Consider the following 20,600-nt stretch of genomic DNA (forward strand, 5'->3'; position numbering starts at 1 on the left):
CAGCACCCCCTGTCCTTCACTCTTGGGCCTTTGCATTCCCCTCCCAGGCATTATAGCATAGTGGATAGCGCTGGGAGTCAGAAGATCGTGGGTTCTAATCCCGGCTCCGCCACCTGTCTGCTGTGTGACCTTGGGCAAATCACTTCACTTCTCTGTGCCTGTTACCTCTTCTGTAAAATGGAGATTGAGTGTGAGCCCCAGGTGGGACAGGGATGTGTCTAACCCGATTTGCTTGTATCCACCCCAGCGCTTGGTACAGTGCCTGGCCCACAGTAAGCGCTTAACAAAAATACCACTATTATCATTATTATTATTATTATCTCTGACAATGTGTGCCGCTTCTGAGCCTTGGAAATCAGCAGCAGCAGCCATGACAGAAACAGACTACAGGCATTCAAAAAAACCAAAACAACATAAAAGCATCTAAAGTCATTTACCTATTGGACAGGGGATAGACCGACTGCGAACTGTACTGTCCAGTCTTTAAACAGGGTAACTGGCCACTCTAATCATGTCTGATCTGAACAATCTTCTGATTTGATCAGTTACCAAGTAATTAATGGGTACTTACTCAAAGGTCCTAAAGAAAATCCATGATGAGCTTATTAACCAAGGAAACTATTACTCTGATGGTATCGAAAAGCCTTAGGCAGCAAACCCACCCACTACTATCACAAAGACAAGGACACACCTGCAACCTATGAAGAGCAATGATGATGATGGCATTTATTAAGCGCTTACTGTGTGCAAAGCATTGTTCTAAGCACTGGGGAGGTTACAAAGTGATCAGGTTGTCCCACGGGGGCTCACAGTCTTCATCCCCATTTTACAGATGAGGCAACTGAGGCCCAGAGGAGTTAAGTGACTTGCCCAAAGTCACACAGCTGACAATTGGCGGAGCTGGGATTTGAACCCATGACCTCTGACTCCAAAGCCCATGCTCCTTCCATTGAGCCACTCTGCTTCTCTATTACCATTACTGTAATAATTAATGGTATTTATTGAGCACATACTAGATGCAATGTACTTCTTCCTGAAAAGTTCAAAGCACTCCCAAAATCTCACCTCCTCTTACAAGCCTTTCCCATTTAACCCTTAACACCCCAAACTGCACAAACCCGCCAGCCATATCTAACATCTACAAATTTGTTAATACCTTTGCTTGGTGCTTATATTTATTCAACTGTACATTCAAGAATTCATTTTGGTTATTCCAGTTGTCAATATTTTTATATCTGCCACCACCCCCATTAAAGTGTCAGCTCCGGGGGTGGAGAACACATAATTCTTTGTGTTGAACTTTCTCAAGTACTTAGTATAGTATATTTGAATGAGTACATTACACTACAAGAGAAGCAGTATGGCTTAGTGGAAAGATCACAGGTCTGGAAGTTATTCATTCAGTCATTCAATCGTATTTATTGAGCACTTACTGTGTTCAGAGCACTGACCTAAGTGCTTGGGAAGTACAAGTTGGCAACAGAGGACCTGAGTGCTAATCCCAGCTCTGCCCTTTCCCTGCTGTGACCTTGGGCAAGTCACTTAACTTCTCTGGGCCTCAGTTTCCTCATCTGTAAAATAGGGATTCAGTACCCAATCCCCCTCCAACTTAGACTGTGAACCCCATGTTGGTTAGGAAGTACGTCTGGCCTGATTATCTTATATCTACCATAGTGCATGGCACTTAACAAATGCCAGTGCTATTATTGCACTTAACAAATACCACTATTATTGTTGTGCTCACCTCCTCCAAGAGGCCTTCCCGGACTGAGCCCCCTTTTTCCTCCCCTCCTCTCCACCCCCCCCGCCCTACTTCCTTCCCCTCCCCACAGCACTTGTATACATATTTGCATAGATTTATTACTCTATTTATTTTACTTGTATATATTTACTATTCTATTTATTTTGTTAATGTTGTGTATATAGCTTTAATTCTATTTGTTCTGATGACTTTGACACCTGTCTACGTGTTTTGCTTTGTTGTCTGTCTCCCCCTTCTAGACTGTGAGCCCGTTGTAGGGTAGGGACCGTCTCTATATGTTGCTGACTTGTACTTCCCAAGCGCTTAGTATGGTGCTCTGCACACAGTAAGTGCTCAATAAATACTAATGAATGAATTATTATCTTGTATCTACCACAGTGCCTGGCACTTAACTTATTATTATCATCATTATTATTATTATTGCACCCAGTGGATGTGCAATAAATACTACTACTACTAATATTAAGCACTTGGGAAAGTACATGGCTTAGTGGATAGAGCAAGGACCTGGGGGTTCAGAAGGTCATGGGTTCTAATCCCAGCTCCACCACTTGACTGCTGTGTGAATTTGGGGAAGTCACTTCACTTCTCTGTGCCTCAGTTGCCTCAACCGTAAAATGGGGATTAAGACTGTGAGCCCCACGTGGGGCAATCTGATGACCTTGTATCTACCCCAGTGCTTGGAACAGTGCTCGGCACATAGTAAGCACTTATTATTATTATTATTATTATTATTACAAAAGAAGGAAGAGACGTGGTTCATGCCCACAAGGAGCTTGCATTCTAATGGGGGAGGCAGACATAAAAAGATTTACAGATGGAGAGTTGTCTAGAGTTAACAATCTCCTGGAAATGGTCTCCTCCCCCCTAGAGCCCAGCTTGAAGTACTTTTGGGGTCTTGAAGGATCATCTAGCCCTGAGGTTTGACCAGGAAACTCATTTATCATAACCCTTTGCCTTGTCCCTCCTCGGCTCTCAGATTGTTTGTAGGCATTAGTTGTCACAAGAGCCGGGGGAGGCTGAGGAAATTGAGGGCACTTCTGCACACTAGATGTGTCACCCACACCATAATGAATTTTTCCATCGATACAGAGATTTTCATTCAGTGTCCTCATGAAAATCACACGTCCACAGGGGAGACCCAGAGTCGATTCCGGCCAGAGCAGCTGCATGTGAACATGGAGGGAATCCAAAAGAAGAAAGGCCTTTCGAGGAAAGGAACCCAAGTCAAAGTGGTGGTTTCAAATGAGTCAGGGAATTGAGCCAGTATCTCCATTCAAAGCAAGGGTTTGAGGGGGAAAGCAGGTTTCAGTTTGAACCGAATGAATGGCTGTTTGGGCTGGATGTGCTTGAGGGCAAAATCTGTTGGGAACAGCAGAGGCCATAAGGACTCATTTGCAGGTGTGTATTTTCTTTTGGTGAATGGTCTGTTCACACTGTGTAGGCACACACTGAATGAAGCAAAACCAATATCCATGTTCTCAGAGCTCAGGAAGGAGTGTGGCCTATGGGAAGCAGGGTGACCTAGTGGAAAAAGCATGGGACTGTAAGTTAGAGTACCAGGGTTCTAATTCAGGTTCCCCCTGCCTGCCGGCTGTGTGACATTGTACTCTCCCAAGAGCTTAGTACAGTGCTCTCCACACAGAAAGCACTCAGTAAATATGATTGAATGAATGAATGAATCTTGAGCAAGTCACTTCGTTTCTCTGTGCCTCAGTTTCCTTTTTTAATGGCATTTGTTAAGCAGTTACTCTATGACAAACATTGTTCTGAGTACTGGAGTAGATACAAGTAAATTAAGTTGAACATAGTCCCTATTTCATATGGCGTTCACGGTCAACTGTAAAATGGGGATTCAACACCTCTTCTCCCTTTCACTTAGACTGTGAGCCCCATGTGGGACAAGGACTGTGTCTAACCTGATTAGCCTGTATCTTCCCCAGTGCTTAGAACAGTGCTTGTCACAAAGTAAGCGCTTTAGAAATGCCATAAAAAGATGCCCACCATTTTGAGTTAGAATGTGGGACACCCAAATGGGACACCCAGAGGCCATTGCCCTGAGGATCTCAAATCCCTCTACCAATATTGGATGAAAAGGAATGCTTTCTTCAGTTGGGGAAGTGGAAAGAAGGGAGGCAACTTCTCTGGGGTTACACTGTGAGGCTGTGTACAGTCTGAAACCTCAGTGAAGTCTCCTCCTCTCTTACGGCAGAGCTTTCAACTCTTCATTCCCCTCTCTCCAGAAGGGGTTAAGCCCCCCGCTAGACCATAAGCTCACTGTGGGCCTGGAATGTGTCTACCACAACTCTATTATATTGTACTCTCCCAAGCACTTTGTATAGTGTTCTGCAGGCGCTTAATAAATGCCACTGATTGATTGATTGATTTTCAGACGCTTTTATCGGTCAGAAGGATGAGGGCTCCGTGTGCCGGGAAGACTGCAGCCATCTACTTTTCTGCAGTATTTTTGACAATAACTGACACATATCCCTCTGACTAAAAGTGCCCTCTCCAAGCTGCAAGAACCAGAGACTGTCAGCATCCTAATGAGGGAGGCCCCTCTGACACAGGCTGTCTCTTTAACCTTGAAAGTCTTCGGGTCTCACATGTCAGCCAGTGACAACAAGCTGTTGTTATTCAAGATGAGTGACACCAGGATGGGGAGGGGAGAAAGGGGGCCTAAGGTGGGGCTTAACTTACCTATTACTGCCAAAAGTGGTCATGAGATTATTTTTAAATTGGAGTGGGAAGTATTTATTGTTTCGGGCTGCGGTGGGCTGGGGGGATTGCATTGGGAATTCTTGAAGGAAGCATTAGGACGTTGCAGATTGACCTTCCCCATGGTGAGTAAAGAGCCTGTCTGATAGGAGGATAACAGTGGGGGGACAAGGGGACCACCGCAGAGTAAGTGTCCTGGCTTTGTACCCCCACCCTTTAAAGCATCAGAAAGCTGGTAGAGCCAGGGTGATGCCTGGGCTTTTCTGCTTCCTTGGAGGAATTCCTTCCCATGTCCTCTTCCTTTTCCCTTCCCATTTTTTAAATGATATTTATTAAGCACTTATTATGTACCCGGCACTGTACTATGCGCTGGGGTAGATATAAGCTAATCAAGTTGGACACAGTCCATTCCCACTTGGGGCTCACAGTGTTAATCCCCATTTTAAAGGTTAGATAACTGAGTCACAAAGAAGTTAAGTGCCCAAGGTCACAGTGCAGACAAGTGATGGAGCTGGGATTAGAGCCAGGGTTCTTCTGACTTCCATGCCCATAGTTTCTCTGCTATGACACGCTGCTCCTCACAACCTTCCCCTGATTTTTCTTCCCCAGTTGTACCACTGAATAGTAATAATAATAACAATAACTGTGGTATTTATCAAGTGCTTGTTATAATAATAATAATAATGACATTTATTAAGCACTTACTATGTGCAAAGCACTATTCTAAGCACTGGGGAGGTTATGAGGTGATCAGGTTGTCCCACAGGGGGGCTCACAGTCTTAATCCCCATTTTACAGATGAGGTAAGTGAGGCCCAGAGAAGTTAAGTGACTTGCCCAAAGTCACACAGCTGACAATTGGCGGAGCCGGGATTTGAACCCATGACCTCTGACTCCAAAGCCCAAGCTCTTTCCACTGAGCCACGCTGCTTCTTGTGTACTAAGCCTTGGAGTAGGTGCAAGAGAGTCATATCAGTCCCACCTCAGGCTCACAGTCTAAGCTGGAGGGAGAATAGGTATTTAAACCCTATTTTACAGTTGAGGGAACTGAGGCACGGAGAACTTGAATGACTTGCACAAAGTCACACAGCAGGCAAGTGGCAGAGTCAGGATTAGAATCCAGGTCTCCCGACTCCAATACCTTTGCACTTTTCAATAGACCATTCTGCTTCTCTAGATATATTAGCTGTGAGGGGAGAGGGAAAGGTGGTGGAGGTGGGGATCCACTTCCCCGACAACCCCCCTTCCCATCCCCAACCCTGGAACCTGTGGGCGTGAGGCTCTACTCTAAAGAAGCCCTTCCCCTTCCTTTCCAAAAGAGAGTGGGGACAGCCCAGGGGCAGCAGGAGGTCTACACCCTACTCTGTACCCCATTGCCAGCACCCCACTTGTACTACAACCCCAGGTAAGCCACTGTGGGGCAAACGCTTGAGTGAAAGAGTCCAAAAACTAACCAGAAAGCCCTTTCCAAAGGGTCTCTGAAGACTTCCTTGATAATTTGTGGTATTTGTTAAGCACTTACTATGTGTGTCAAGCACTGTACTAAGTACTGGAGTAGATACAAGATAATCAGGTCCCACATGGGGTTCACAGTCTAGGTAGGAGGGAGAATAGGTATTGAATCCCTATTTTGCAGACCAGGGAACTGAGGCACAGAGAAGTTAAGTGAGTTGCCCAAGGACACACAGCAGACAAGTGGTGGAGCCAGAATTGGAACCCAGCCCTCTGATTCCCAGGCCCCTGCCCTTTCCACTAAACCACACTGCTGCTCTTTGGGAGGAGCTTTCAGTACCAGGCACACGTAGGCGTTTGGCTGCTCTGGAAATCCAGTCAATGCACCAATGAACTGCAAATAATGCTGGCTCCCAGGGAATAGCAAAAACAAAATAAAAGGAGTTGGTTTTTTTATGGGTTGTCTACTGACCTGTCTAGAAATCAATAACTCCCAGGGCTGGCAAAATGGGATTGAGCGCTTTTAAGGATCAAATTGTAATTCTTTTCTCTTGTTCAGGCAGCCGGAGGAAAGAATATTTTTTACCTTTTGAACTTGCAAATTTAAAATCTTTCTCTTCAGCTTGTGTGTTTTGCTTTCCCCAGGAGTAACGGCCACCACAATCTGTGACAGGGTGTTTGTCATAAATGTAATGAATTTGACTTCGGCAAATCCCAAGGCTGGGAGGGGGAAGAAGCTTAAGTGGCTCCAAAGGAGGAGAAATGTTTCTGTGTGGCGCTCTTTATTGGTTAAATGGAGCCCGGGGCAAAGCAGTCACCTGTGGGCTTCTGGGAGCTTCTGATCAAAGGGAGATGAGGAAATCTCTTTGGTTTTAACTCCTTAGAAATATCACTTTATCCTGAGGTACTGTTCCATTTGGGGGACATTCCTGGGCGCCTCTTTTGGGTGGTGGTCTTATTTGTGAATTTTGTCCAGAAGGAACACAGCAACAGCACCTGGGCTGAGATTTGGCCTCTCCCCAACCAGGCTGAGGTGCACAGAGCTGTCCCCTGCTCTTCGGTTGTCAGGGTTTGATTTATTCATATTAAAGTTTGTCACCCCCTTTAGACTGTGAGCTCGTTATGGGCAAAGAATGTATCTGCTAATTCTGATGTATTGTACTCTCCCAAGCACTTAGTACAGTGCCCTGCACATAGTAAGCACTCAATAAATATGATTGATTGATTGATCATTGTGAGCATTGAAAGGCTCATTCCACCGGCTATAGGTAGAGAATTCACCATCACTCCTGCAGCGAGTCTCTGGTCACTAATCACAGGTGTCCCTTTCTCAGGCACCCAAGAAAGCAAAGAAGAGAGCAGGCGGAGCCAACTCCAATGTGTTCTCCATGTTCGAACAGACCCAAATCCAAGAATTCAAGGAGGTGAGTTCCAGGAACCAAGACTCCGGCCTTTGACGCAGGGGTGGTTTCTCATTCAGGAACATGGTGGGAATTTCTTGATTCTAGGCTGATAACCCCCTCTAGACTGTGAGCTCATGGTGGGCAGGGAATGTCACTGTTTATTATTGTATTGTACATTCCCAAGTGCTTAATACAGTGCTCCGCACACAGTAAGTGCTCAATAAATACGATTGAATGAATGAATGAATAACCCCTCATATGAGCCAGGAGGAGTGTCTTAATGTCTGGGTCCTGGGTTTGCCCCTGTTTGAAACCACAGTATAATCCTGGAGGGTGTGTTCACAAGAGTCATATGAGACCCCATTGTTACCAACTTCCTGAGTCTTCAGAGGGCAAGCTAGGCATTCTCTGCCTCTCAAACCAGTAAGGACGTGTAGGATTTTCCACTGCAGATCTTTTTTCCTCTCAATGTGAAGTCAAACTCCAGACAGCTGTCAGGAATGCCGTGAGTAAGAAACGTGCTGGCCATCCTGCCAGTTCTGCTTGAAGGGGGAATTCTTGGGGACGAACATCATTCCTAACCCCAAATTAGATAGACACTCCTCCTTGTTCCTGGACTTATTGCCCTTGGACTCAAACCCAGTTTCCAAGCTCAACTCTGAAGAGGATGAAAGCAGGATGGTGTTGGCAGAGAAAGATATCAGAAGAAGAAGCTAAAATCCTATAAATCCTAGCAGGGCTAAGAGTAGGCATTTCTGCACCCATCATCCTCCCTTTTCCAAGCTTCTTCCCCGCTTCTTTATCTTGATGCCCATACCCAGATGGTCTACGGCAGCAGCAACACCAGATTGGAGGATGGAAGAGGAGGGTTTCCTTGCTCTCCTCATTCTGGGTGACTTCTCCCTGTCCTTGATATCCCTAGCAATGGATGTGAGAAAATCTGGCCTCAGTTTCCCCGACCTTCCATATGCCCATCCTCATCACAATGGAGGGGTTATGGGTGGTATGACTGCACACCCAGTGGGTGCATGATGATGGCAAGAACCACTTTCCATCTCCTCAGCATAGCTATGAAACCTAGAATTCCTTTTTATCATTATCCTGTGACAAGCTTCTCTCTTCTACCTATAACAGGCATTCACCATCATGGATCAGAACCGTGATGGGTTCATTGACAAGGGGGATCTGAGAGACACTTTCGCTGCCCTTGGTAAGACTTGCCCTAAAGCATTCACTAAGCTCTGATTCCTGTTAGTCCCTAAACAGGGTTAAATGATACATACAAAAGACCAAAATTGATTCCCATTTTTGTAGACTGCATCAAGTTTTCCCTGAAATGAATTTGATCTTGGTTATGTTCTGCTTTAAAGAGAGCCCTGCCGAGTCTGAGCGAGGATTGTTTGGAAAACTAGAAATTCATGTGGGCATATACTTTTGCCTTTAATCCCTAATTCCCTTCTAGTTATGGATCTCGGTTCCTTTGACTTCTGCCCCAGGTCGTGTGAACGTGAAAAATGAAGAAATCGATGAAATGTTAAAGGAGGCTCCAGGACCAATTAACTTTACCGTATTCCTGACCATGTTTGGGGAGAAGCTCAAAGGTGAGCAGCTGCAAGACATCAGGGCTTGTGATAACTCTGTGTGTGGACACTTGTGGGTATGAATTACATTAATAAATCAATCAATCAAAGATATTTATGAAGCACTTAGTGTATGCATAGCACTGTACTAAGTGCTTGAGTGAGTAGTCAGTAGAGTTGATAGACATGGCCTAGTGGATAGAGTATGGGCCTGGGATTCACCAGGCCCAGGGATCTAATCCCAGTTTTGCCACTTGTCCGCAATGTGACCTTGGGTAAGTCACCTCATTTCTCTGTGGCTCAGTGACTTCATCTGTAAAATGGGGATTAAGACTGTGAGCTCCATGTGGGACAGGGACTCTTTGTCCACCCTGATTAGCTGGCATCCACCACAGCACTTGACACATAGTAAGCACTTAACAAATACTGTCAATATTATTATTATTATCCCCACCCTCATACAGTTTACAATCAATCTAGGGGCTTACAATTTACATGCTTAGGTACTCTGATTCTAGCATGATGTCAGCAGATAGATGGTTTCAGGGAAGCAGGAGACGCCTACCCATTTCAGCTAGGAAAGGATTCACTTACTGTACTCCAGGCCCCTCTTTGAAGCAGAGGGGACCCGGTGTCCTTAAGAGACTCCTGGGGCCCAAAGCAGGAGGAGAATTTGGCTGCAGGACTGTGCAGATCCTTCCATTCCAAGTTGTGCGTAGGCTGAAGATCCCCAGTGCCTCATGTTCCCAGAAGGAATGACTACTGCTTCTCAGTGGTGCTGGCCGCTCAGTCGATCAGTAATAGTATTTACTGAACGCTTACTGTATGCAGAACACTTTATTAACTGCTTTGGGGAGTGGTAGACACATTCCCTGCCCATAAGGAACTTGCAGTCTAGAGGGGGAAATAGACATTGATATAAATAAATCAATTGCCGCCAGGTTAGAACCACAGAGGGGAACTACCTGCCTTCCTTTTCAGGTGCTGACCCGGAAGAGACCATTCTCAATGCATTCAAGGTGTTTGATCCTGAAGGCAAAGGAGTGCTGAAATCAGACTAGTAAGTGCCAGCCCGTGGGGCAAGGGATCCTGTATTTTCCTCAGCTTTCAATCCCCAGGGTCACCGCTGGCTCTTCTCTTTGCAGCATCCGGGAAATGCTAATGACTCAGGCAGAGCGTTTCTCCAAAGAAGAGGTAAGACTTCATCTTCTTCCCTCTTCCCACCCACTGACCCCTGTGTCCAGGACATGTGAATCTCCAGTTGAGGTAGTAACAACTCAGACTTCCTGGATCTGCAGTCCTGCCCTTTTTCTACTCCCTTGACCCAGATTGTCACCGCCAGGATGCAAACTGAATGAGAAGCTCTTTCCTTTTTTCCCGCTGGTTTTCTCTAAGTGGCATGAGACTAGATATTAATTGCCCAAAAAAGACTGGGCCTCCAAACAACATTCTGGGATCCTACTAGTGTGATCATTTTCCCCATTATTCTTTAAGAAGACAAATTTTCCCCTTCTTCTGTACTCCCCCAGTTCCCTCCAATAGCTGATCATTTCCTGTCAGTTAAAGGACCAGCAGGATTAATGTTCCACAGCTGTACCTCCCAGAAATGCCTCAGTCTCTCTTATGCCACCAATAGTAACCTATGGAAAAGACTTTTCTTACTGGCATTTTTTACTAAATTTGCTTTACACCAGCCCATTTTAGAGATAGCCTGACACAGTTAGAAGTAGGAGTAATAGTAGTAGTAGTAGTAGTAGTAGTAGTAGTAGTAGTAGTAGTAGTAGTAGTAGCAAGAGCAACAATAACATTTATTGAGCTGCTCCTCGTGCAAAGCACTGAACTAAACACCTAGGAAGTACAGAATAAAGAAGTGACACATTCCAAGCCCACTAGGAGCTTAAACTCTAAGGAAGAGGAGACAAGGAAGACAACAAAAAGTGTTAAAAGATAATCAAAGCTAATAACTGAATGCAGAGTTGAGTAAATGTGTATACAAAGCAGTGGGGCCTAGTGGAAAGAACACAAACCTGGAAGTCAATGGACCTTTGTTCTAATCCTGGCTCTGCCAATTGTTTTCTGTGTGATCTTGGGGAAGTCACTTCTCTATGCCTTTTTCCTCAACTGTAAAGTGGGGATTAAATCCTACTTCCTCCTACTTAGACTGTGAGCCCCATGTGTGAAAGGGACTCTGTTCAACCTAATAAACTTGGATCTAACCCAGTGCTTAGAACTGTTCTTGGCACAAAGTAAGCACTTAATAAATATAACAATAATACTAATAATAACAATAATAATAATATTAAGTGCATACATAAGGATGAGAGATGGCAGATGGTTTTATTTGACTTGGAATTTGGGGATGTAGCCTTGATTCTGAAGGCAGCCCATGCCAGAACCAAGCCTAAACCCAGGAAGACATGGCTGGCTCCCCGCTCTCTGCACAAAGCAGAAGCCTTCTTTCCCTCGTCCCCCTTCCCCCACCTCCCACAACCCTTCTCAGGAATAGAAGGGTGATTTAGAATGGTCTATGACATGCCAAGATTTTCTTTAGAATGATGACTGATATTTCCAAATTATTATTAAAAATATAAGTGTTCTGCAGGTTCCCACCCCATGTACTAGCAAGGATGGAATATATCTATTTACATATTTATTTGCTACATTTCCAGACACCTTTCTTCCAAAAAGCTCAGGCAATGATAAAGAACAATACTAAGGCTTATTCAGCACTTGGCAGTGATTGATTACAAAACACATTAGAGTGGGTTATTTAATCTGGCATTTCCCAGCTTTTTCTACCCAGGAATCCTTTTGGTGACTAATTTAATTTCACAGATTCCCTTTCAATTTTCAACTTTTTCCCATCTCCTGCCCTTCAGCAAACATTTCTTTCCCCTCGTGGTGTTTCCAGGGCCTCATTCTTTTCCCCTCTCAATTGTCAGCCTCTGCACCAGTTCCTTCTAAATATCCTCTCTTGTCCCAGCTCACCATAGTCACCTTGTGTCTTCCTGTGATTGATTGCAGGTTGATCAGATGTTTGCAGCTTTCCCTCCTGATGTCACTGGAAACCTGGACTACAAAAACCTCGTGCATATCATCACCCATGGGGAGGAGAAAGATTAGGGGCCTGGATTCCCTTTATGTGCCTAGCAGTCCTCAATTGCAGATGTCCACCCATCATATCTCCCATTAAATGGAACCATTAAATAAATGCCCAACCTGACTCATACCCACCATGTCTTTTCTCCAGTCCAACCCCCACCTGGCTTTCCTCTCAGGGCACATCTGGCTTCTTTACAAACTCTGTGGTTCATTCAGCAAGAAGAAATCCAGACGGAGGTAGCGTTGCAATAAAGGGTATTTCTCTACTTAAACTGTTGTCACTGCTTTCTATCAGAGAGTTGGGGTAGGCCGCTGGGGTATGCAAGGGGTATGCATTGCATATGGGTTTGTTGTGATTGATGAGATTTGATGTTGCATCAAAGGCAGGCCATGTGGACTTGAGGGGCGGTTGTTTTAAAGGGCTTCAGGGTAGCGAAATGAGAGAGAGAGAGAGAGAGAGAGAGAGAGAGAGAGAAGGTAGAAGGGCAGAGGGAGAGAAGAGAGGGAGGAAGAGTAAAAGAGAAATTCTTGCAGCGGAGAATGGAGTGTAATACTGCTGTCCTCTAGTGGCAAAGATAATTTTCCTATAAAGCACTAAATCTCCTCAGGGAAAGCGAATAAAATTAAGAAGTTTATCATGGTAAGGCACCAAATCTGATGGTTTAGATTATCGATGACAAACTAAATATGAACAGCCTATTGGTCCCGGAGGGCAGCCTGATACCCCATGAGGGTCTGAAAAGAGTCCATGCCAGAACCAAGACAAAAATCCAGGAAGATCGGGTTGGTTAGACCGCAAACTCGTTACGGGCAGGGAACGTGACTGTTAATGCTGTTGTACAGTGCTCTGCACATAGCCCTCAATAAATACAATTGATTAGTTGATTGATGGGCTCTCTACTTCCCATTTGGTTTCCAGATAATCTTGCCAGTGTAATGTTTGGTTGGACTCAAACATTAGTATACCCTAGATTTCCACTTATCTGCTCCAAGAGGAACCCTTTGTCATTCTGAAAGAAACACTAACTGTTGCACTCTTCTGACAGAGATCAGGGGACTGACACTGAGGATACCTTCTCCTGGAGATCACTCCAAGTGCTGTTTTCACAAAAGTTTCCGGGAATTTAGCTGGACTTGAGGAACCTGCACTGCAGCAGGGAGTTTGTCTCTTTCTCCTCAGCTCTCCAATTGCTTATGATGTACAGAGAGTAAGAGTTTAATGGACATTTCAGGGTAAAGCTTGGCCACCTCTTGAAGGTTTCGTTGGCTATGGAAAGCCACTACAGTAACAACATAAGCCGTTTTGTTGAATTCTGCAGTTTTAGATTGATCAGTGTCAGACCCCCGTGGCATCCACACTCAGTTGACTGGAAAACGTAATGGACCATTCAGTGGTAGAGAAGCATGATAGAGAAGCACTGACCTTCTTCCAATCTTGTGCCTGGCCCCACCCTTACCCCAGAGATGGTGCTGCTAGGGTCATTTTATTTAACATCTTCATAAATAAGCACACTAAGCGTGTGGCTTAGTGGATAATAATAATAATAATAATGATATTTGTTAAGGGCTTACTATGTGCTGAGCACTGTTCTAAGCATGGGACCAGGCCTATGCTCTTTCCACTAAGCGTGGCTCAGTGGAAAGAGCCCGGGCTTTGGAGTCAGAGTTCATGGGTTCAAATCCCGGCTCTGCCAACTGTCAGCTGTGTGACTTTGGGCAAGTCACTTCACTTCTCTGGGCCTCAGTTACCTCATCTGTGAAATGGGGATTAAAACTGTGAGCCTCCTGTGGGACAACTTGATCACCTTGTAACCTCCCCCAGCGCTTAGAACAGTGCTTGGCACATAGTAAGCGCTTAACAAATGCCATCATCATCACTAAGCCATGCCCAGATGCTGTCTGTTGCTGGACAGATGCTCCAAATGCAGTCAGTTTTTCCTCCACAACATTTCTCAGATCAGCCCCTTCTCTCTATTGCAAAAGGCCAACACACTGGTCCAGGCACTTGTCATAGCCTGGCTAAACTCACCATACCTTCTCACTGTACCTTGATCACATAGTCAACCTCTCATTCAGGTCCTGCCTCTGGCCTGGAACTCTCTCTCTCTTCATATTCAATAGACTCTCTCCACTTTTAAAGCCTTATTGAAGGCACATCTCCTCCAAAAGACCTTCCCTAAGACCTCATTTCATCTTCTCTCATTCCCTTCTGTATTTGTCACTAGATTTGTTCCCTTTATTTATCCCTCCCTCAGCCCCAAAGCCCTTATGTACATCTCCATAATTTAGTTATTTGTATTAATGTCTATCTCCCCCTCTAGTCTGCAAATTCACTGAGGGCAGGGAATGTGTCTGCCAAATCTGTTATATTGTTATACTGTAATAATAATAATAATAATAATGGCATTTATTAAGAGCTTACTATGTGAAAAACACTGTACTCTCCCAAGCTCTTAGTACAGTGCTCTGCACTCAGTAAGCACTCAATAAATATGATTGATTGATCGATTGATTAATATATTACTACATCGGCCTCTTCACTGCTTTCCCTATCTCCAGTCTCTCCAGTCCAGGTACTACAAGCTCCTGTGAGCAGGGATTGTGTCTACCAACTCTCTTGTATTGTTCTTCCCCAAGCACTTAATATAGTGCTCTGCACGCCGTAAGTACTCACTAAATACCATTAATGGACTGACTGAGTCGTGGGGTGCAGAAGTCAGTGATGGGTCTTCTGTGGGGACAGAGGATAGACACATTTCAGTCCCTTCTTAACCTGACCTTTCAGTCAATCATTGAAATGATTTTGGATTGTTCATGAGTTTCCTAGGTATGAATATTGAATGAGGAATGAAGTCTCATTAACTTAGAATACAATGTTTACTCAACATACTGATGGCGCATACTTGATCCAGGACAGCCTATCCAATGCATGAGAATTTCTTCTTATCTTTTCCTTGTCTGAGTTCATCTGCCTTCTCAAAGAAATTATCCTTATAACTCTTGTCATTTAAATTTTCAGTCACCATATCCCGAAGAGAATCATGGTCCAAAGGTTTGTCAGCTGTTCCAAAGAAAATTATGTTAGTAGGACAAAGAGTCTAAGCTCATCAAATGAACCATGTTAATAATAATAATAACTGTGGAGTTTTTTAAGGACTTTCTACGTGCCAGGCATTGTACTAAGCACTGGGGTGGACACAAGGAAATCGGTTGGACACAGTCCCTGTCCCATATGGGGCTCCCAGTCTTAACCCCCATTTTACAGGTGAGGCAACTGAGGCCCAGAAAAGTGAAGTGACTTGCCCAAGGTCACACAGCAGATAAATGGAAGAGCAGGGATTAGAATCCAGGTCCTTCAATCGTAAAATGGGGATTCAATACCAGCTCTCCCTCCTACTTAGACTATGAGTCCCCTTTGAGACAACGGACTGTGCCCGACCTGATTAACTTGTATCTGCCCTAGTGCTTAGAACAGTGCTACTAAGCACTTAACAAATACCATCATTATTGGTAATGCAATCATTGTATTGCTTGATTAGCTGAGGTCTCACATCATCAACACTCCAAGCCGCCCAACCACTCAGCAACGAGGCTTCACCATAAGAATGATGATGATAATGATTAAAATGAAGGTTCACTCCCTACAACATTCCACTGAGAGTTTTACAGTTTAAAATATATTTTAATTCAAGGGTAATATCTAAATACCCATGCCTATCTTCCAGAGCTGCTTGTGCAAAGAGGATTCTCTGCTTAAAAGTGAACTTAGTCATAATCACACCAAGCTGTTTGAACTGTAGTTATAATAATAATAATAATGGCATTTATTAAGTGCTTACTATGTGCAAAGCACTGTTCTAAACACTGGGGTCGGTACAAGGTAATCAGGTTGTCCCACATAGGGCTCACAGACAATCCCCATTTTAGAGATGAGGTAACTGAGGCACAGAGAAGTTAAGTGACTTGCCCAAAGTCACACAGCAGACAAGTGGCAGAGCTGAGATTTGAACCCATGACCTCTGACTCCAAAGCCCAGGCTCTTTCCACTGAGCCACGCTGCTTCTTTATATGTCATGCAGTACAACTTTGAGAAAATTTTCTACATCTTTCAGCAAATCTCCTGATCATGGAATTTAGCCACACTTGCACTAAGTATCTGAGCTTTTTAACCAACACTGGATTTCTCCACTTGCATAGATATCCTTGCGTTTCATTAGATATGCATCTGACCCCACTGCTGAGGGCAAATGGTATGGAACTATATTATTTTCCCTTTTGAAAAGCCAGCCTTGAAAATAATCACTGGAGCTTCTTCGTTAGCATATAAGCTCCTTGTGGGCAGGCAACGTATCTTGGGCTTAGTATGGCACATTGTACCCAGTAGGCACTCGGTAAATACCGTTAATCCTTCTAGTATATATCTTCAGCCTAAAGATCCAGCTTCAAGAAGGTCATAATGAGCTTCAGCTGGTCAGCTTAGATTTTTTATTTGCCCAACCTATCTATACCCATGTCCTTTATTCCACTACCATCCCCTGAAAGAACAAAGAGAAGGAGAGAAGACCATGAAGGTGGCTAATGTAAAAGGGAACAAGGAGCAAGAGTAGCCAAGAAAGAGGAACTCTAAAGGTGGAAAAATTAAGATGGACTCCAGTTTGCTTTCTTACTATCAAACATTTCATTTTAACAGCATGGCTCAGTGGAAAGAGCCCGGGCTTTGGAGTCAGAGGTCAGGGGTTCAAATCCTGGCTCCGCCAATTGTCATCTGTGTGACTTTGGGTAAGTCACTTAACTTCTCTGTGCCTCAGTTACCTCATCTGTAAAATGGGGATTAAGACTGTGAGCCCCCCGTGGGACAACCTGATCACCTTGTAACCTCCCCAGCACCTACAACAGTGCTTTGCTTAATAGTAAGTGCTTAATAAATGCCATTATTGTTATTATTATTATTATTGTTAAATGTCCAAGAATCACCAAATTCAGAAAAGTAACCTCATCAAAAATCAAAATTCAGTCATCAGTTTGATCAACTGAGGTTAAACTAGACTCTATATATACAAGTTAAGACTTGGGTTAGAGTTAGAACCAGGTCTGGGATTTGAGCTTTTTCAATACTTAATATTTGATGATTGGAAGAACTGATCCTTGCTGGTTTAAAGCTGTATTTTTGATGATACTTCATTAGGTCCAACTGAGGCATAAATTTTGGTCAGGCTTGAAAAAAAGAGGCCCAAAGTTGGGAGCTCCACTACTGTTTTCAACCTCAGGCTCTCCTCAAATGTGATCTGCTTCTGCTTTTACCTGCCCTAGCTTGTGTTTTAAGTACACTGCTGATCAGGTTTGCAAAATCATGCTTAGGTGAAAGTGAGGGAAATGCAGACAACAACTTCAGAATCCCTAGCCCCAGAGAAGCAGCTTAGCTCAGTGGAAAGAGCATGAGCTTTGGAGTCAGGGGTCAGGGGTTCAAATCCCAGCTCCACCAATTGTCCACTATGTGACTTTGGGCAAGTCACTTAACTTCTCTGGGCCTTAGTTACCTCATCTGTAAAATGGGGATTAAGATTGTGAGCCCCACATAGGACAACTTGATCATCTTGTATCCCCCCAGCACTTAGAACAGTGCTTTGCACATAGTAAGCGCTTAACAAATATTATCATTATTATTATCCTTGCATTCACAATCCAGCTGTTGCAATGAATGACTCAAAAAAGAATCAGAGTAGGTCATTTGCAGAAGGGAAGAGGTTAAAAATCATAAGTGGAAGATTCCATTTTTGGTTTGCCAAGAGTCCTGAATCCCACCACTGTACTCATCATCACCATCATTGTTATTTATTGAGCTCTTACTATGTGTAGAGCACTATATTAAATGCTTGGGAGAGTATAATGCAAGAGAGTTGCAGAGATGTTCCCTGCCCACAACTGGCTTACAGTCTAGAAGGGGAGACAAATATTGATATAAACTCCATAGCTGAGGGGGTGAAGTGGAGGGGCAGAATTTCAGTTTGAAAGGAGACTTTGGTGGTCAAGTAATAATAATAATAATAATGGCATTTATTAAGCTCTTACTATGTGGTGCTGTGGGAGGTGGAATGTTGAGGGCAGGGTTTTGAGGAGCAGGGCAAAGAGGGCGGAAAAGGGACAGAGGGAAGGGAGAAGAGAGAAAAAAATAGGAAGAGAGGGGACAGGAAAAAGGTGGAAAGAGAGAAAGGGACATAAAATGGGTGGCAGGAGAGAAAGAGGAAGAAGAGGATGGAGAAGAGCAAAGGAGGAGGGTCCTTACATTCTGCCACAGTGCTGTCCCCTCCTCACCTTCCTTTTCCCCTTCCACCACCATCACCTGCCAAGCTGCAGCAGCTCAGGACTGGCCCAGGATAAGTCAAATGAGCCGGAGTTGTTGCTGCCAGTTGGGGGCTCTGGCTGGGAACTGGAACAGTGGTTCCACAAACTTCATGTCCCTGCCTCATTCCCAGACTGCTGGGCTATCCAACGGGCAGGGCATCTGACTGCCCGCCCTGCTCAAAAAGCTGTGGGAATGAAACTGATAGCTTTGCCCACTCAGCTTCATTCCCATTGGGGATCTCTCTTGCTCCCATACAGCTGGCTCCCCTCTCCAAAGATTCGTTCCAAAAATGAGTTGTTAGAGGGACATGTAAGGGTTTCTAAAGGCTCAGCACTGTTTCAGATAGATTTTCTGGGGACAATTCTGTGATGAGTTATTAAAAGGGATATCCAGGGAGTATACATCTCTAACCAGAGGATCACTTTCAAGGAGAGCAATAGCCATGCTCTACCTCCAAGGATACTTGGGGGCTCCTGCCAGAGACCAAATTCTGGAATGGCTGTGCCTTAGACTTTTATGCATTTTGTTTGGCTTGACGTTGCTGGTCTAAAGAACTGGTGGAGAGGAAAGAAGCAATCAAGTGACTTACAATCATCCAGCTTTTCAGTGTAAACATCTCCGCTGAGAGGTGGAGGGATGACTTTAATAGCATCTACAGGCTTCAGGAATGCAGAGCCACTCAAAAAGGGATTGACGAAGGGGATCATCGAATCCTGATCTTTGTCCATTTCCTTCAAGCGCAGATAGGATTCCATCAAAAGTAGCTCATTGGTTTTCTTTTCAATGATTGCTGGGGAAACAGGACAATGATCTTTATTATCATTATTATTATTAATAATAATGACATTTGTTAAGCGCTTACTATGTGACAGGCACTGTACTAAGCACTGGGCTGGATACAAGCAAATCAGGTTGGACACAGTTTCTGTCCCACTTGGGGCAGATTAGGTAATTGAGGCCCAAAGAAGTGAAGTGACTTGGTCAAGGTCGTACAGCAGACAAGTGGAAAAGCCAGGATTAGAACCCATGGACTTCCTGATTCCCAGGCCCATGCTCAATCCACTAAGCCAAGCTGCTGAGCTCCTAAATTTTCACCAAAAGCCTCTTAGTCCTGGAGGTGGGGGGAGTCAGCATGAAGAAGGCTGAAGGCAGAAGGAAAATAGGATGGATAGACTCACTGTGCCTCGTTTCCATCTCTCCCCACTGACCTCTTGTACACACCCTCTCTCCTGCCTGAAATTCCCTCACCTTTCATATCTGGCAGATCACTGCTCCCCCTATCCTCAAGACCCTTTTGAAATCACATCTCCTCTGGGAGTCCTTCCATGATTAATAAATGGTATTTATTGAGCACTTTCTGTGTGCAAGGCACTGTACTAAGAGCTCGGGAGAGTACAACAGAATTGGTGGACCATTCCCTGCCCACAGTGAGATTACAGGAGACAGACATTAATATAAATAAATTCTGGATATGTGCATAAGTGTTGTGGAGCTGAAAGTGGGGTGAATAACAAGTTCCCAAAGGGTACAGAACCAAGTGCACTAATAACAATAATATAATAATAATAATAATAATAATAAAGTTACGTGTTAAGTGATTACTATGCGTCGTCACTGTTCTAAGCACTAGGTAGATAAATAAGTTATAATTCCTACCCCATATGAGTATCACAGTCTAAGTAGGAGGGAGAACAGGTATTGAATCCCATTTTGCAGTTGAGGAAACTGAGGCACAGAGAAGTTAAGTAAATTGCCCAAGGTTCCACAGCCAGTAAGTGACAGAGCCAGGATTAGAACCCAGAGTCTCTGACTCCCAGGCTTGTTCTCTTCCCACTAGGCTACACTTTTTCCCTAATCTTTCACCTCCCTCTCCTCTTAGCCCCTCTGCTGCCACTTAAGCATCTCTGTACCTCTTAGGCACTTGGCCTGTAACACTTTATATTCTAGTACTTCCTTATTTTAGTGTAACTCATTTTAGTGTCTGCCTCCCCCACTAGATTGTAAGTTCCTTGAGGGCAGGAATCCTATCTACCAACTCTATTTTAGTCTCCCAAGCACTTAGTACAGTATTCTTTACACAGTAGATGCTCTAAAAATACCACTGATTAATCAGAGAAGGCTTCTCAGAGGAGATGTGATTTTGGAAGGGCCTTGATGATAAGGGGAGCAGTGGTCTGCCAGATATGATTGATTGACTTATTGACTGGGATATCCTGCAGGTGTTTCACCTCAGCCTGAATA

At 44.3% G+C, this 20,600-nt stretch overlaps 2 protein-coding genes across 4 annotated transcripts in view; one reads left to right on the forward strand and one right to left on the reverse strand.

Annotated features, from left to right (window-relative positions):
* Window positions 1–4,535: 4,535 nt before the first annotated feature.
* Window positions 4,536–12,288, forward strand: MYL2 (myosin light chain 2). The gene is made up of 7 exons (XM_038762925.1): window positions 4,536–4,605; window positions 7,266–7,355; window positions 8,469–8,544; window positions 8,831–8,935; window positions 9,896–9,974; window positions 10,060–10,108; window positions 11,939–12,288. The coding sequence occupies exons 1-7, from the start codon at window positions 4,603–4,605 to the stop codon at window positions 12,035–12,037; spliced, it is 501 nt and encodes a 166-aa protein (XP_038618853.1). The 5' UTR covers window positions 4,536–4,602; the 3' UTR covers window positions 12,038–12,288.
* Window positions 12,289–14,908: 2,620 nt separating this feature from the next.
* CCDC63 (coiled-coil domain containing 63) overlaps window positions 14,909–20,600 on the reverse strand; it is a 28,069-nt gene continuing 22,377 nt past the window's right edge. For all 3 annotated transcript variants that reach the window (XM_038763542.1, XM_038763540.1, XM_038763541.1), the window contains 2 exons: window positions 18,949–19,149; window positions 14,909–15,077 (listed from right to left, as the gene is read on the reverse strand). In XM_038763542.1, coding sequence (XP_038619470.1) covers window positions 14,935–15,077; window positions 18,949–19,149 — 344 coding nt within the window. In that variant the 3' untranslated portion in view covers window positions 14,909–14,934. The remainder of the gene's footprint in view (window positions 15,078–18,948; window positions 19,150–20,600) is intronic.

This window comes from Tachyglossus aculeatus, chromosome 21, assembly GCF_015852505.1.
Source record: "Tachyglossus aculeatus isolate mTacAcu1 chromosome 21, mTacAcu1.pri, whole genome shotgun sequence".
Taxonomy (NCBI): Eukaryota; Metazoa; Chordata; class Mammalia; order Monotremata; family Tachyglossidae; genus Tachyglossus; species Tachyglossus aculeatus.

Excerpts from the sequence above, each read along its gene's own strand:
- MYL2 (XM_038762925.1), top strand. Across the intron at positions 7,356-8,468 it reads AAATCCAAGAATTCAAGGAG|GCATTCACCATCATGGATCA; the intron begins GTGAGTTCCAGG and ends TACCTATAACAG. Across the intron at positions 10,109-11,938 it reads AGCGTTTCTCCAAAGAAGAG|GTTGATCAGATGTTTGCAGC; the intron begins GTAAGACTTCAT and ends GATTGATTGCAG.